Source organism: Pocillopora damicornis, chromosome 1 (assembly GCF_964200805.1).
Source record: "Pocillopora damicornis chromosome 1, jaPocDami1.2, whole genome shotgun sequence".
Classification (NCBI taxonomy): Eukaryota; Metazoa; Cnidaria; class Anthozoa; order Scleractinia; family Pocilloporidae; genus Pocillopora; species Pocillopora damicornis.
The window spans coordinates 28,055,152-28,073,277 of record NC_142670.1 but is presented as its reverse complement, the minus strand read 5'-3'; the positions used below and the strand labels follow the sequence as shown (position 1 = coordinate 28,073,277).

Below are 18,126 nucleotides of genomic sequence, written 5' to 3'. Positions count from 1 at the left end.
TTGTCCCAATACATTCCTCTTAGGTTAAAGAATCCTAAATGAGCAAATTAACAATACATTATGCAAAATCAAATTTTCTACAAATTTTTTTTGATGCTTAATCGTCGGCCATTTTGAAAACGGTCCGATTCAGGTCACGTGAGGTGATACGTCATACGTGTGTAAGGAAGTGAAGAGCGTAACATCAAGACCTGAAAGTAACTTCTTGGTTGTTCAGCTGATGCCGAAATTTACGAGCGGAAAAAAAAACAAGATTTGTTCCATTTTGCTATGAGCCACCATTTAGAGACTATGAAATACGAAGTGAGAAATAAAATACTGAAGGTTGAATAATCGCAACGCGTCGGATCGCATGTCTGTATTTGGAGCCACAGGTAATCTGTGCGCCATTCCAAACAGCTGTAAAGAAAATAAATGTTCCCATATTTTTTTCCTCTTGACCATTATCAAGCCCTATACTTAAAAAAAAATGTTTTTTAGTCCAAGCCAAAAAGTATTTGACTTTAGATTTTGTCCGGTGTATATCACTGTGACCTCAAGCCCGTCGGTTCTTGAGTAAACGTGACTTCAATAAACGTAAAGTGTTGTCGCGTATTACGGGAGACCGTCATCTGGTTTCGTGTACGAAACTCTTCTTCCACGTTCCGGAAATGTACAAGATTTATCATTTTTTACTTTTTTTAACGGAGACTAGTGAGCAGCACAAAGGAAGACTTCCGACTGTTGTAACTTTTTTGTTTATTTCTCTCGATGCGTTTCTTCTCTAGCTGAGAGTTCTCCAGGAACGATTACAACTAACATTGAGCAGCATATGTAGCACATTCGTGTCCCTAAGTTTAATTAACTTCCAATGGTAGTGAATAATATCAGAAACATGCTGTAAACGGATATTACAAGAAGCGCCTCGTTATGAGCGCCACACTCAGGCGTTGTTTCTCATTTGCAACCGGAAACATGATGAAATCAACCTTTCCGAAAGGTGCAAAGGTGCAAAAATGCACCAATGTCAGCTGAGTGAACAGTAAATTACGCGCGCTCGTTTATCGTAAATAAAACAAGCCGACGGCCTGAGAGACGAAACCATTAAAGCACATGTCATGGGACTACCTTGCACCAACCGTCTAAAAAGGCAGTGCTTTGGTTATATGGAAATAACAAGCACGTAATGGTTCTCAAATTACGACCTGAACTAAAAAAATATGTCTGCAGTTAGATATAGCTCTTTGGCATACAAAGCTTTGCTTTCATGTCCAAATTGAGCACTCTACTAGGATGAGTCATTGCTGCTAGCATTATGCATGCTCACTAGTTTTTCTAGTTTGAGCACTCTGGCATGGCTTAGATGATCCCACATGTGTGAGATCACTTGGGGTGGCTATACGGCCTTACCTCCATCTTAACATCAGCACTGCCCTGATAAGGCCCAGAAGGCCGAAACAGTACTGTCTGCAGTTAGTTATATATATGTATAAATATAGGAAGTCTGCAAGTCGATTTTCGCGTGGAAAAGTTCTCAATACGTTGAAGCAGAGCAGAATAAATATTATGAGAGGAAAAAAGGACGGAACTTTGCCGAACTTAGCAAACACATCTGGACACTCAAGAACGACAACATTGACTATTCTATTTCATGGCGCGTCTTATCATCTAACTCTCCCTACAACAGCTCCAGAGCAAGAAAAATCCCTGATAATTTACCGACCCGACCTCTCATCACTAAATAAGCGTAACGAACTCGTATCTTCATGCAGACACAGAAACAAAGCGTTGCTACGCAACAGCTGAACTTTAAAGTTTTTTAAGTTTACCGCGTATTATGTAAATCAGTTCCTAGTATATACAAGATAGTCACATGAATATTCTTTCATTAAACCCCTGAAGAGTGAAGCGATTCACGAAACAGGCTTGTCGGGAAATGAAGTTCCGTCCTTTTTTCCTCTCATAATATATATATATATATATATATATATATATATATAGGAAGTTTGCGAGTCGATTTTCGCGTGGAACAGTGCGTTGTTTCTGTGTCTGCATGAAGATACGAGTTCGTTACGCTTATTTAGTGATGAGAGGTCGGGTCGGTAAATTATCAGGGATTTTTCTTGCATTAAACCCCTGAAGAGTGAAGCGATCCACGAAACAGGCTTGTCGGGAAACGTAGTAACGTCCTTTTTTCCTCTCATAATATTTATATATATATATATATATAGATAGATAGATATCCAAAACTGTATTACTCTTAGCCGCGTTGACATTTACAATATGGACGGAAAACAATAGGGTGTAAAACAAGGAAAACGGAAACCAGGGAAGCGTTGTGTAGTGATGTTTTGTAACAAAACAAATGCAGACGGAGTCAGCCTTCACCAGTTTCCTCAAACCTTGGATGCTGGACAATACATCTGGCTTCTGCCTACAACTGTTCTACTGTAACATCCTCCAAATTTTTATTTTCGACCACATCTACTTCTTACTAAACGATGTTTTCTTCCTCCTCCCTCCACATTGATTGGTAGTTTCCACGCTGACACCTTGTAATAAAAAAAAAAAAAAAAATTGTAAAGAAGCAATTTTTTCCACGATGTTGAATAGAAGAAATAGAGAGTACAACTTGTATGGTTGGTTTCACCAAAAGGAACAGTTATCAGCTCTGTAACTGTCACAAACGTGACAAATAACTCAAACTTTAGGCTACTTTACTTTATTTACAAGTCTACATGTGCGAATGCTATTTTTGCTGCATCGTGTTTTAAAATAAAAGCCGAGAAATCTTCAATCGCTCGCCAAATTCAACACAGGATAACTTAAAACCGATTCAATCGCGTCTGAACGTGTATAATCCATCAAATTCACCTCCACAAGCGTGTATGTTTATACTTTTAGTCAGTGAAACCTTAGCTTCGGAAGGTGCATGCGTGTAGCATAAAAACACTTCACTCCCGTGGTATTCGAGAGTCTGCACGTTTGGTTTTCTTTACTTGATCGCTCCTATATTTAATAAGCAACTGATTTTCAGATACTTTATTTACAATCGTAAATACCCTCACCATTCTCTCTTTCTTGACTGAGGCGGCCGCGGCGCACGCGCCCTTGATCTTCTTCTGACTCTCGCGCTCTATTTTAGGTTACGATCGTCCTGGCGGTTCAAATTGCCAGGGCCTGATTTCACCAACAGATTCGTAAACCCTTTCATTATGTTTACCTTCCATCGAGGCCTCAGAATCCGAATAATTAGACCCCGAAATAGAACCGCTTTAACTCAAAGTACTATCCGCCATATTTACTTTGCTTATTGTACACACGTGTGACTTGTAAGGTCAAATGATCAAAATCGAAGCGTTTACGGCCAATGACCCACGAAGCTAAATTTAGGACAGTTTTCCCGGTGAAAAAAGGCACAAAAAGGCGTACGAAGCACCTTGTGTCTGTGTTAATGTGTTGCCTGAGGCATTTAGACGGTATTACGAAAAAAAGTGACCTGTTAGCCGTCAGTTACCCTTTAAGAATGAGCCAGAAATATTTTGACCAGTAGGCTTCCTGCATATTTCCCTCGACGAAAAAATCTCAAGACATAGTCAGTTATTTTCGTGAGCAAAGACAATAAATGCAAAAGAAAAGTGAAATGCAAAGGTCTTTATTTTCTTTAGCTTAATAGCAGCTGTACACTCTGCTGCAGTCTTCGTCTAAATTTTGCAGGGTCCCTCCTTATCTTCTGCCTTGTTAAGTCAGTATCGACTTCTTATGGTAGATCATCGGCATCGGCCTCTTCGTCCTCATTCATACTTACAGAGGGGGACCTCGTCTATAAATCAATTTTTGTTACGGCAGATAACCGGCCGAAGTATCGAGCGATTTGCTGCTCTATCAACCAGTCAGTCTTAGACAACATTTCTGGCCGGTGTCGTCTCTTAAACTCGATATTTGGGAAGCCATATTAGAGGCGGTTGCTTTACTAGTTTCCTCCCCTGTCTAGCACACGTTTAGGAGATAATTCTGTGCTTTTTGAGAAAAGGTAGCTGCCTTTTGTGTTTTCCAAAGAGCCCATTCAAAGTCCACCTGCCTAGTTAGGGACTGCTCGTCAGAATTTTACCTGAGATCCAACCTCCAACGTAGCTACCCCTCACAGAATGGCAACAGTTTTGTGTTTTCCTTTGTTAAGGTGCTTTTAGAAGGAAGTGAATGACTGAAAAGTCTTAATACATCCTTCTTCTTAGCAAGAATATCTCGCTTTCTTGTTCTGTCTTTAACGGACTGGGTATAATTCTCGTAATGAACCGCGTTCAGAGAACGTTGCTGATAACCACCTGCTTGTACGATTAGTTTGCTGATGGTTTCTTATGTGAAGAGCCTAATAAGACCCTGAGGTGCTCCAAACTGTGCCAGTTGGTCTGCGCTATAAACTTGTCGCAGTTCTAAAGTTAGAGGGAGGATCGCCCGCCTCTATTTATGTGAGCGCCTCTGCTGTATCTGCGTTTCCCTCGCAATCATATGATACAAAGTTCATCTCAGTCACAAATCACCAGTTAGAAAAACTGATGTTCAGATAAGCGCTCTTGTTGTCCTTCTTCCTTATTCATTGCTGACTCTAAGATAGCAGTTACATTACACGTTCTATTAGGTTTACAGTCACCTTGCCACCAGGAAGACTCGCCACCAGCTTTGATTTTTTCTGCCACCTTCAGATTTACCTCTCCCTTAACTTTACGTCTCCGATTTTTATTAGGAGGATACTGACACTTATGAACACGAAGGTCTTAATCTCACATCAAGTTGTGCACGATATTGGAGGTATATCTTGAGATCGTGGCCTTCGTAATTAAATCAATACGAGCTAGAATAAGCTTCTTCTCGGACGAAACGCATGTTTGAGATACATTGACGTCTCCCCAATGTTTTGTTATGCTGTACACCCAAGAATTTACGGGTATGAGCTGTTGCTGTCCCTGGCAAGCGCGAGAATGTCAGTATCCTCCTAAATTCGAGTTTTAGTTTGAATTGAGGGCTTTTTAACCGCTCGAGTACTTGTATGGCATCACTATGAAGACGTAATACAGCCGACACATGTACGATACATAGGATTAACAATGTCTGTTGCGCAGTTGCGAGGGAGAAAATTATTACCGGAGGTGAAAACTCCTTAAAAGTTTCATGATGTTTTAGGGATGTCTATCTTTGGCTGTCACAAAACATTGACCCCCCTCTTAAATTTACTGGGAAAAATGAACTCACAAACTCCTAGTTGAATAAATTGGAACTCATTTGACCGATACGCCGGTTGTTTCAATTTTGCTTTTTCCTCGGGCTGTTATAACAAAGTTCATAAATTGACTGATGAATAAAATATTTTGAAATACCGTTCGGAATTTGTCTTTTTTTTTTTTTCTGCGTGCAAACCAAGGTTATACAAAGTTTTTGAAACATTTGACAAGAATTTCATGAGGCTCACCTCGATGATTTTCTTCGGCCTGAGTCAAGACGCGCTAAGCTAAGCGACATCGCCCCCCAGTAAAATAATTTTCCAAAGAATAAATGTGGCGAGCGTAAGGAAACACACATCTTTTTTCATTACTGTGATCAAAGCGCAATGATGTACCTTACTTGGTACTTACAGTATCAAACCATTGATTATGACAAGGTGAGCTTAATTTTTCTGTTGAGGTCGACGTGACTTCATATTAAAAGCGTTTTTGACGGAACAAACTAGAAGGGACGTTTGGCAGTTAGGACGGCAACGCCAAGGAAGACGTCTAATGAAAAATCAATACATATTTATAGTAGGAATTTCGCGAATGACCTGATGTGTTCACCATCTCTTACGGCGCCACAAGTTAACCACAGTATAACGTAGGGGAGCGGCGTTGAGTTCCAAATAGAAACTTAAATAATTTGCCGTCGGGTTTCCTCTCTCGGACCACACAAATCTTGATGATTTCACGCTGTTATTTTGCAGAGGACGGCTAAGAAATGTACAAAGTTTTTAAATGCACGAGCTTAGCTATTGTTCTGCTCATTAAATCTTTTTTGCCACGTCCTTGTTGCCGTCGCCGTCGTGCTTTGCTAAAGGTCCTCAGTGAGCATCAATGCACGAACTGAGAAAATATAAACTTGTATTTATCTCCCACGCGTTTCGTCTGACAATAGCAGACTTCATCAAGGAGTTTTATAAGTATGGTAAATAAACTTGCTCATATACAAGTAGTAATTTGTCTCTTTACTATTGAAGCCAGTGGAAAGAATTAAGTTACATGTACGAGTACATGATCATTTTGAGGGTCACAGATTTACCGTAAATATTTGACGCCTCAACATCTTACATCCTCGTCCAGGTTATGTCTCTACTTACAGAGGTCTTAGAACGCTGAACAAATGGTTCGCCTTGTGCGGCCAGGAAGCTGAAAGCGAATTTCTCGGGCGTAATTGCTTTTGACTTCTCAACTGATGTTGCCGCAAACACAGTTTTTGGGCGTCACGAAACAAAAAAATTTATCGGGGTCTAGTTTCATTTTCTAATGGAAATAAATACCAAATAAAAATATTCTCTTGAGAAATAAAGTTATAAATGACAGAAGTGCTAGAAGTGCTTTCTTGAAAAAAATGATAAACAATTTTTACTGCTCAAGAAAGGTCACGCTGTCACGCTACAAATACTATTTCTGCGTGGAATTTCTTGATGGTGGAAATAGATGTTAATTGTTGAGAACGAGAAATTGTTGTGTGAGAGAAAGAAATCACTATGCGAGATTATCGATTAGTTTTTCTGAGCCGGTGAGCAACAGCTAGTCAGCGGAGTGTATTTCTCTCAAAATGGCGGAACAACTGAGTGCAGAAGACTTTACAGAGTTTGTACCATTTAAAGAGGCGCTTCCGTTTATCACGCCTCTGATCACTTAAGATTAGAAATCTGTGCTAGGAAGCTTGAAGAACACACAAGAATACTTATCACCATATCACTGTCTGAAAATTCCTCTTAAGGCCTGTTTGAGGTGTTCGAATTGTATTTAGTCGTCTTATTAAGAAAGACGTCAAATACTTTACAGATACTTTAATGGTTTTCAATATTCTGCTGTTATTTTTAGCTTACCTTCCATTGTGATCGCATAGGGCCTTGGCTTAAGCGGCTGCAGCCACCACTACCAAAACGTAGAAATCGCTAAATCTGTTCGCTTGGACCACAGGATCTTCGACAGTAGTCAGTGGTGGATCTTTGTTGGGAAGGCATCTATAACTTTCCAGATAGAGTTTGTGTTTCCGTTACACTTTAATAGTTCGGAGCGAACATTTTCCTTTTTCTGCGATTCTTATCACTCGCTTAACTTCCTGCCTAAAAAATCGAAAAACGTTCCAATGAAGTTTGTCGTTTGTGTTACGCGCCTTTCTTTGCCACCTTTCGCGGCTTAAGGGAAGCTGTATGTTGAGAGTCACTGTACCACAGCCTGACATGTCAGCCACTGCAGAATTTTACATAGTCTCAGGGCAGGCTGCAACCCTGCTAGGCCGTAAAACATCAGAGATCCTTGTAATACTTAAGGTTGGAGTTGATGTTATGAACTGCAGTACAAACATTGAAAATGCCCAGTCTCTAGACAACAAAGCTGCTCTTAAAGTTAAATTCCCAAAGTTTTTGAGGGCCCCGGCAAACTAAACGCTTACCACATGAAGTTACACCAAGATGACAGTGTCTCAGCTGTGGCACAACCCCTTCGCCGAATACCATTTAGCAGGAGACAGAAAGTGACAGCAAAGTTGAAACAATTAGAGGAACTAGAAGTCATTGAAAAAGTCAATGTTCCCACTAACTGAATCAACCCACTTGTTGCCGTAGAGAAACATCCAGTTCCCACAGCGGAAGAAACATTACAGGAGATTTCAGAGGAAAACGTTTTCGGGAAACTCGACCTAAACGTGGTGTTTTATCAAATAGAGTTATACCCTGACTCGCATGACGTAACCACGTTTACCGCCCCGGATGGCCTGTATCGATATAAGCGACTTTTCTTTGGCGTCAACTTGGCAACAGAAAAGATTCAGCCGCTAAATGGCAAATACTGAACGATTGCCCCGGCACTTACAACCTGCATGACAGTGTGAGAGTAGTTGACCGTGACCACAAGAAACATGATGAAAACCTCGACAAAGTAATACGCAAGTTTGAAGAGCATGGGCTGAGCTTGGAGTACATGGGCTGGCTGAGCTTGGAGTACATGGGAAAAGTGCTCACGAGAGAGGGGCTGCAGATCTCCAAGAGGAGAGTGGAAGCGACTGTTGACGCACCAAAACCCCAAAATCAATCTAAAGTGAGAAGCTTCCCGGGATCTGCGCTCCTTGGAATTTTGACAATATCGATCCGCTTGTGGGACCAAGCGTGCATTGGCAAGTCCAGGAAGTGAGGTACTAAGGAAGAATAAGCTTTTGAACATATTAAGAAGTTGCTAACAAATGCCCCAGTCATTTTTTCTTTCGTCAAAGATGCTAAGATCCGTCTTGTAACAAAAGCCTTACTTGTTGGCATTGGAGAAGTCCCAGAACAACAACAACAAGAGGATGGTTCATACAGCCCAATGTGCTATGCCAGCCGCAAGCTAAGTAATGTGGAGAAGAGGCACTCTCAGTTCGAGAGAGAGGCGCTAGCCGTCCGTTGGGTCTATCAAAAATTCTGCCTCCACTTGTATGGAATCGAGTTTGAGCTCCGCACAGACGACAAGCCGCTGGTAACCCTTCTGGGTGTCAAGAGTACACGCCCATTAGCAGGTATTGAAATATGGTTGTTATACCGCGAGCAATTTCGTTATCTAATGACACTTCGGGGAAAGAAAACTCTGCGAATGCCCTAAGCCGGCTCCCAGTAGATCCAGCTCAAGACGATGCACATGAAAGCACGGAATATGCCTTCAGTATAGCTAGTGAAGCTGCATCAGCAGCACTCACACCCCAACAAGTTGTGCAAGCATCTGCAAAAGATCCCACATTAAAGTTGATGAATCAAGCTGTTACCTCAGGAGACTGGAGTCACTTAACGGCCACAAGATACAGAGCTTTGGTAGAAGAACTGCGGGTCCTTGGCCAGCTTCTCCTCAAAGGTAACTGTATCATAATGCCAGAAGCCTCTGGAAACATACACTCGCACATAAGGGTCACCAAGGTATGACAAGCACAAAGGTCCGCCTCAGAGAAAAGGCATGGTGGCCCAGCATGGATAAGCAGGTTATACATTAGTAAAAGCCTGTCATCCTTGCCAGCTAGTCGGCCCTAGAAGTACGATCGAACCCATCAGGTCCACAACATTACCCAAAGTTCTATAGGTTGACATCGCCGTCGGCCTATTGGGGATTCCCAGCGGAAACCACCTGCTCGTAGTAGTAGAAAACTACTCACGCTGGCCCGAAGTCATCTTGTTGAAGAAGACAGATGCATCACACGTCGCAAGAGCCATGGAGGGTATTTTTCAAACACATGGCATACCTTAAAGTGTCCGCTGTCAGAATGACCCGATATTTGCCTCCACATAGCTTGAAGGCTTTCTAGATTTCCTAGGAATAGTTCAACGGAAAGGAATCCCCTACTGGCCGCAGAGTAATGGTGAAGTCGAGCGCTGCAATGAGACTCTACTAAAGATAAAAAGAATCGCTACTTTGGAAGGTAAAGACTGGAAAAGGGCATTACGAAATTTCCTACCAGTGTCAAACCACACATCACGCAGTGTCTGGGTTGCCCCCAGCCGAGCTCCTGATGGGTCGACGCCTCAATGACAAACTTCCAAGAGTAACCATTCCAAGTGAAAGAATCACCGAGGCCCATTGGCAACAGCCTCTTCGCGAGAGAGACGCGCGGGGGAAACTTCGGCAGAAAGCGTATGCAGATAGAAAGCGGTCAGCACAATACAGTGATATTGGCGAGGGAGATCACATCCTGCTCAACAAGACCCGTGACAACACACTGTTCCCCAGTTTTGAACAGTATCATACAAAGTGGTAGAAAAGAAGGGCAATGTAATCCTCAAAAAAGATCACGAGGGAAACACCAAACTGTGCAATTCGAGCCACATGAAAAAGTCAGCCCATCCACTGAAGCCACGAAGCCCACGGAGGAAACGAGGGAGATGACACACCCACTGGAGGACAGTCAAAAGCGACTGCTTTGATCCCGCAAACCTATATAATTAAACACCCTACCCCACCTCCTGAATCCTCAGCAAGTCCCGTTCCTTCACGGCTAACTCGTGTTAGGCGCCCTCCATCATGGATGAATGACTTTGTGTCCTTTTGGGCTAGAACTGATAAACATCCGATGCAGATCTATGTAGTTCCCCTGAACGAAAAAGGATAGTTGTCGTGACGACATAGAATTTATCGATGATAAACATTGAACCAATATGTTTTGTTTTGATGTTTATCAATGTCATCGCTAGGAATATTTTTGCAAAAAATCGGCTTTGGTTGATAATGTATTATGAATTAATGAGAATTATGTATAGCAAAGTTTGGTTGGACGGCGATTCTTTGCGTGCGTGGAGCTTCGTCATTACAAGTCTCTTTTACAATGAAAATTTTTCGTTTCTTTACAGAATGGTAATCTTTCTATCTTCTTTGGGCCTATTTTTTCTCTTTTTTTTTTTTTTTTTTACCAAGGACTTTTTCCGCTCTTGATTTTTCCGTGAGCAAAAAATTTTCCATAAGCAAAGAACTTTTACGAGTGAATTTTTAAAGTGCACGATGTAAACAAAATATGGAATTACATGTAAATGAAAATCGAGCCTCAACGTGAGCGGTTGCCGCGACACTTCCCCAGAGGATTCGCCCATGTCCGAGATTATGACACCTTCTTGGTTTATTATCTTTCATTTGAAAATACGTTTTTCTAAATAAATCAGTTGCTTTTAAAGATTTCAGAATTTTTTTATGGAAACGTTTTTTTGAATGTTTGAATTCAGTTTAGTCAAATAAAGGAAAAATCGATTTTTTTCGACCTTTGAAGGTGGAAATACCCTCTGCCCCCGGTCGCTCGCAGCTAAGAATTTTCCCTTTTTCTGTGAGATGCCTATGGCAAACCATGGTGAAAACCCAGCTGGGTTTCTTTTTCGTTTCATGGAAAAAATGCAAAGCTAGCCAATAGGAATACGTAAAATCTTATCGATTTTCATCTTATGTAAACATTGGCGGCTAGATTGATCAGAAGCAGACGAAAATAATTTTCGGACATAAGAAAACCCATAAAAATCATTTCCGCATATCTATAATTTCACTCAGTCATAAAATCTAGAGGTCATATTAAGTAGGTTCGGAGGTATTTTAGTTCCGAGGCAGAAAACGTATCAGATACAAGCTGGAGAAAGGCGTATGATCAAAGATCATTGCGTTACAATGCAAATATATATTGAGCTACTAAGAGGCGATAAGTGACATAGGATTGGAGAATGGTGGAATTCGGCTTTTGCAGGCGAGGAAAGATTTGGATTCCAGCGGCTAAATTTAACGAATTCTGCAAACGTAAATTTGATAAACGTAGGTTACTATTTTTTGCTGTTTTCGTCGGCTGTATATAGGTTAATTATTCTGTGGAGTTGGATGATTACCATAATTGTGGATCTCTTTGTGATTTTCCGGAACCTTGGCTTTTGAAATAAGAGCAACCTTGCTTTGCAGTAAGACCTGTAACTACAAGTTCACAACCATGTTTCATTATGCACGAGTTGGCCATGATTCTTTGATTAGATAAAGGAGACAGTTGAATTTATTTGCCATGCTGTGGTGTTTTAATCGATTTCTTTCTTATCACAAACATAACTACAAATCTCTAGGAAATAACTTAGGTACAGTCTTTAACTTAAGTACAGTGTTTCAGTTGTATTAAAGTGTATACGGCCTGTTTTCGTACTTATTGACGTTTTCGATAAACAAATCATGGCTCAAAGGAGAGAACTCTTTGTCAGTGGAGATGGAAATTGTTTTTGCCGAGCTGTTGCTTTTAGGAGGAATGAAACAGGCGCTGAGAAACGCGAGGAGATCAGGAGGTGGAGTGGCAGTTTGTTTCAGAAAGAGGTTTTTGAGCTGCGGCTCTTCGCTATTTTTAAATACAAAAACAGTCACGGTTTCTTCAACTCTAAAATTTTCTACAGTGGTGTCTTCGGCTGATCTAACTGACTAATCTTGGTCGACTGTAATTGCACAATTCCTTTCAATGCTACGCTCAGTAGTTAAGACATCCCACGGAATTGCCTCTACTTAAATTGAGCCGCAGCTTAATTCTTTAAATTGAACATAAGATTGGTAATTGTGATTAAGGTTTGCGAAGAAACCTTCGATTTTTTCCTTTGCATTGTTGCTTGTTTAACTTGATAAATTAGGAAAATGAACTGATCGCTGAAGCGCTTGGGGATGATAAATGATATTTTCTTTTGTGTTCTTTTTTAGGTATGGAAGTTCCTCGAGGCAAGGCAGATCGAGATCGTGAACAAGACAGTTCTCCAGGTTTGAAAACACTGAATATGAACATAAGCACTATTCTACAATGAAATATTTCATGCTTAGAGTAGAGCTACCACATATTTGCGAGTTTACTGTAAATATTGATCATGACCTAAATTTTGTTTGAAAGTAAAATTAGTACAACGACATGAAGATGAAAAAAAAAGAACCTTAATCATGCTGCAAATGTTGCGTGGCTTTCAGAGCTGTTAGTTAAAGTCTCACCGGAATAAACTGAGGGCTAGTCTGCCATCTTTAGGTAGATACTTTCACCTCATTTTGCTTAAAGTGATGCATCATTAGCCAGTCACAGGGTTATACCACATTCGAAAAAAAGCTTAAACATGTCTCAAAGCTGTTTTGTCAAACACAGTTTAAAATATTCAGTTTCTTCAAAGGAGCTGCTTAAGCCGATGTTTTTGATTTCCTATCGATTAAGCCCTGTCTAAACGAAGTTTATTTTGCGACACAAACGTTCTCTGTTACCACTTGAATATAGAAAGGTATTGAAAGACTTGGTACTTATCTGTAATGGTAATCGGCCGGACTGAGTAAATCCGAGTTCTCGCGGCTCTGTGACCTGATACCGAAATTACAGCGCAAAGACGAGGCTCGGTGCGAAGTCGCTCTCATCGGTCTAAAATAATTAAGGTACGTTTCTCCTTGGAGGGGGTTGGCTGGGGAATTTTGGTATTTTTTTGCAAAGGAAACAGTGCAACGCGACGAGTTGATTACATTCCCAACAAAGTTCTTCTAAATGTTTTAGCATACCTTTGGCAAAAAGTGCTTCACATCACTGATGATTGGAAACAATTAAAAAGTCCCATTTATTGAGCATGACATGCAGAAACTACAGTGGGAAGCTATTGCCTAGGTTCTGCTATATGGAAGATGTGAACAATTTGAAATGAACACTCAGAATGCTTTGAAAGGAACACTTTGAAATGAACTCTTTGAACACTTTGAAATTTGCTTCTTTCTTGCCTTTTTCCTTTCTCTTCTCTACCAGCAGTGGCTATGTTTAGGTTATGGTGCTTCTTGGAATGCAGAAGGAGGGGGGAACAAAACATTTGTTGACACTAATCCGTGACTGCGACGGGTGATTTTTTATAAAATTGTTTCACTTCAATATCAATCTCCTATGTAGAAAGCTTAACGGCCGATGATAAGGCACCACCCAAAGACTGGTTTTCTTTTACAACGGAGTCGGAGTCGGAGTCGACTCCGATACTCAGTTTTCACTCGAAAAGAAGTGCTTTTACCACTTCGACTCCGTCATTAGTGAAAACCAGCCTCAAACAAATGGAGAGAAGGATATCCCGAAATGATTATTTCTTTTTTTCCATAGTTTAGTAATAAACTGTGGGCAAGGACCGGAAGAGCATTTGCAATAAAATTCATCCAAGGTCAAACTTAGTGCAATCCATCGAGCAACATCTACATTTCGTTAGTTTCTAATCAATTTGGCCATTTTTTAAATAAAAATATTATTTACATTCAATCGTACGGATATTTGAATAAGAAAAAAAGTGGAAAGCTAAAAGCAAAAGAGAATCTCTATGAAGAAAAGAACTTTTTGTGTATTTATGATTGCTAGATTATTTCTCTTTTCTTCTCACGAACGCCATTTTTTCCTTTTTCATATTGGAGAGTAGGAGACAATTTGCAAAATACACAAAAGTTGAAACCCAACGACAAAGCTGGAGAAGGACGGGCTTATAGAAATCTTGGCAATGCTTATCGGCAGTTAGGCGATTTTCATAAGGCTATCAGTTACCACGAGCGTCGTCTACAAATTGCAAAAGAAGTGGGAGACAAAGCTGGAGAAGGAGGGGCTTATGGAAATCTTGGCAATGCCTATCAGATGTTAGGCGATTTTCAGAAGGCTATCAGTTACCACGAGCGTCGTCTACAAATTGCAAAAGAAGTGGGAGACAAAGCTGGAGAAGAACGGGCTTATGGAAATCTTGGCAATGCCTTTCATAGCTTAGGCGATTTTCACAAGGCTATCAGTTGCCACGAGCGTGATCTACAAATTGCAAAAGAAGTGGGAGACAAAGCTGGAGAAGGTGGGGCGTATGGAAATCTTGGCAATGCCTATCAGCAATTAGGCGATTTTAATAAGGCTATCAGTTACCACGAGCGTCGTCTACAAATTGCAAAAGAAGTGGGAAACAAAGCTGGAGAAGGACGGGCTTATGGAAATCTTGGCAATGCCTATCAGATGTTAGGCGATTTTCATAAGGCTATCAGTTACCACGAGCGTCGTCTACAAGTTGCAAAAGAAGTGGGAGACAAAGCTGGAGAAGGACGGGCCTATGGAAATCTTGGCAATGTTTATGATAGCTTAAGCGATTTTCATAAGGCTATCAGTTACCACGAGCAACGTCTACAAATTGCAAAAGAAGTGGGAGACAAAGCTGGAGAAGGACGGGCTTATGGAAATCTTGGCAATGCCTATGATAGCTTAGGCGATTTTCATAAGGCTATCAGTTACCACGAGCGTGATCTACAAATTGCAAAAGAAGTGGTAGACAAAGCTGGAGAAGGAGGAGCTTATGGAAATCTTGGCAATGCCTATCATAGCTTAGGCGATTTTCATAAGGCTATCAGTTACCACGAGCGTGATCTACAAATTGCAAAAGAAGTGGGAGACAAAGCTGGAGAAGAAGGGGCTTATGGAAATCTTAGCAATGCCTATCGGCAGTTAGGCGATTTTCATAAGGCTATCAGTTACCACGAGCGTCGTCTACAAATTGCAAAAGAAGTGGGAAACAAAGCTGGAGAAGGAGGGGCTTATGGAAATGTTGGCAATGCCTATCATAGCTTAGGTGATTTTCATAAGGCTATCAGTTACCACGAGCGTGATCTACAAATTGCAAAAGAAGTGGGAAACAAAGCTGGAGAAGGAGGGGCTTATGGAAATCTTGGCAATGCCTATCATAGCTTAGGCGATTTTCATAAGGCTATCAGTTACCACGAGCGTGATCTACAAATTGCAAAAAAAGTGGGAGACAAAGCTGGAGAAGGACGGGCTTATGAAAATCTTAGCAATGCCTATCGGCAGTTAGGCGATTTTCATAAGGCTATCAGTTACCACGAGCGTCATCTACAAATTGCAAAGGAAGTGGGAGACAAAGCTGGAGAAGGAAGGGCTTATGGAAATTTTGGCTATACCTATCAGATGTTAGGCGATTTTCATAAGGCTATCAGTTACCACGAGCAACGTCTAAAAATTGCAAAAGAGGTGGGAGACAAAGCTGGAGAAGGACGGGCTTATGGAAATCTTGGCAATGCCTATCATAGCTTAGGCGATTTTCATAAGGCTATCAGTTACCACGAGCGTGATTTACAAATTGCAGAAGAAGTGGGAGACAAAGCTGGAGAAGGAGGGGCTTATGGGAATCTTGGCAATGCCTATCGGCAGTTAGGCGATTTTCATAAGGCTATCAGTTACCACGAGCGTCGTCTACAAATTGCAAAAGAAGTGGGAGACAAAGCTGGAGAAGGACGGGCTTATGGAAATCTTGGCAATACCTATCGTGGCTTAGGCGATTTTCATAATGCTATCAGTTACCACGGGCGTCATCTACAAATTACAAAAGAAGTGGGAGACAAAGCTGGAGAAGGACGGGCTTATGGAAATCTTGGCAATGCCTATGATAGCTTAGGCGATTTTCAAAAGGCTATCAGTTACCACGAGCGTGATCTACAAATTGCAAAGGAAGTGGGAGACAAAGCTGGAGAAGGAGGGGCTTATGGAAATCTTGGCAATGCCTATCAGCAATTAGGCGATTTTCATAAGGCTATCAGTTACCACGAGCGTCGTCTACAAATTGCAGAAGAAGTGGAAAACAAAGCTGGAGAAGGACGGGCTTATGGAAATCTTGGCATTGCCTATCAGATGTTAGGGGATTTTCATAAGGCTATCAGTTACCACGAGCGTCGTCTACAAGTTGCAAAAGAAGTGGGAGATAAAGTTGGAGAAGGACAGGCCTATGGAAATCTTGGCAATGTTTATGATAGCTTAAGCGATTTTCATAAGGCTATCAGTTACCACGGACGTCATCTACAAATTGCAAAAGAAGTGGGAGACAACGCTGGAGAAGGACGGGCTTATGGAAATCTTGGCAATGCCTATGATAGCTTAGGCGATTTTCATAAGGCTATCAGTTACCACGAGCGTGATCTACAAATTGCAAAAGAAGTGGGAGACAAAGCTGGAGAAGGACGGGCTTATGGAAATCTTGGCAATGCCTATCGGCAGTTAGGCGATTTTCATAAGGCTATCAGTTACCACGAGCATCGTCTACAAATTGCAAAAGAAGTGGGAGACAAAGCTGGAGAAGGACGGGCTTATGGAAATCTTGGCAATGTCTATCGTGGCTTAGGCGATTTTCATGAGGCTATCAGTTATCACGGGCGTCATTTACAAATTGCAAAAGAAGTGGGAGACAAAGCTGGAGAAGGACGGGCTTATGGAAATCTTGGCAATGCCTATGATAGCTTAGGCGATTTTCAAAAGGCTATCAGTTACCACGAGCGTGATCTACAAATTGCAAAGGAAGTGGGAGACAAAGCTGGAGAAGGAGGGGCTTATGGAAATCTTGGCAATGCCTATCATAGCTTAGGCGATTTTCATAAGGCTATCAGTTACCACGAGCGTCGTCTACAAATTGCAAAAGAAGTGGGAGACAAAGCTGGAGAAGGACGGGCTTATGGAAATCTTGGCAATGCCTATCATAGCTTAGGTGATTTTCATAAGGCTATCAGTTACCACGAGCGTCGTCTACAAATTGCAAAAGAAGTGGGAGACAAAGCTAGAGAAGGACGGGCTTATGGAAATCTTTGCAATGCCTATCATGGCTTAGGCGAGTTTTATAAGGCTATCAGTTACCACGAGCGTCGTCTACAAATTGCAAAAGAAGTGGGAGACAAAGCTGGAGAAGGAAGGGCTTATGGAAATCTTGGCAATGCCTATCAGGTGGTAAGCGAGTTTTATAAGGCTATCAGTTACCACGAGCGTCATCTACAAAAAGCAAAAGAAGTTGGGGATAAAGCTGGAGAGAGAAGGGCTTATGGAAGTCTTAGCAATGCCTTTCATAGCTTAGGCAACTTTCGTAAGGCAATCGAGTACTGTGAGCGTCATCTACAAATTGCAAAAGAAGTGGGTGACAAGGCTGGAGAAGGAGAGTCATACGGTAATCTTATCTTATACTCTTAATCAATGCATATCCGAGCTTTCGCGATTTTCATGACTCCAGCCTAAAATTGCTCTGGCAAAATCAAAGGATAAAAGTTTGTTTGAGTGTTACATCTACATTATAAATTTCAAAGTTGAAAAACTCTCTTACCTTGTCTGCCAAAGGATTCCACCTCCAATTTCTAGGATTTTTCAAAGCCGTTTTAAAATTTTAGAATCCCAGAGTTTTGCGACAAAAGAGAATTTTTGCCTCTGTAGTAAACTGATTTCAGTTCAGCTACACGCTGTTCGTAGCTTTTGCGATAATTAATCGACAAGTTTATCACGGTCTTGCTTATTTAATTAATTTTGTCCAGATTTTACTTGGGACAAATTTTTCGGCGATGTGTTTCACAATTTGTCGGCTTTGGCCAAAATTTGTCAAAATTTAGTGATGACGAAAAAATTGTTTTAAATAAACAA

General features: G+C 41.2%; 2 protein-coding genes and 1 pseudogene across 2 annotated transcripts in view; all 3 read left to right on the top strand.

The window, feature by feature from the left end:
• The window catches only part of LOC149053098 (uncharacterized), a 110,268-nt gene that overhangs the window by 47,973 nt on the left and 44,169 nt on the right, over positions 1–18,126 (top strand). The window contains exon 3 of the mRNA XM_089182383.1: positions 12,408–12,464. Coding sequence (XP_089038509.1) covers positions 12,410–12,464 — 55 coding nt within the window. The 5' untranslated portion in view covers positions 12,408–12,409. The remainder of the gene's footprint in view (positions 1–12,407; positions 12,465–18,126) is intronic.
• Positions 9,727–10,323, top strand: LOC149053104 (uncharacterized; annotated as a pseudogene).
• On the top strand, positions 14,202–17,685 carry LOC149053103 (uncharacterized). Its single transcript, XM_089201537.1, has one exon. It carries the CDS (start codon positions 14,326–14,328, stop codon positions 17,683–17,685), a length of 3,360 nt encoding a protein of 1,119 aa, XP_089057663.1. The 5' UTR covers positions 14,202–14,325.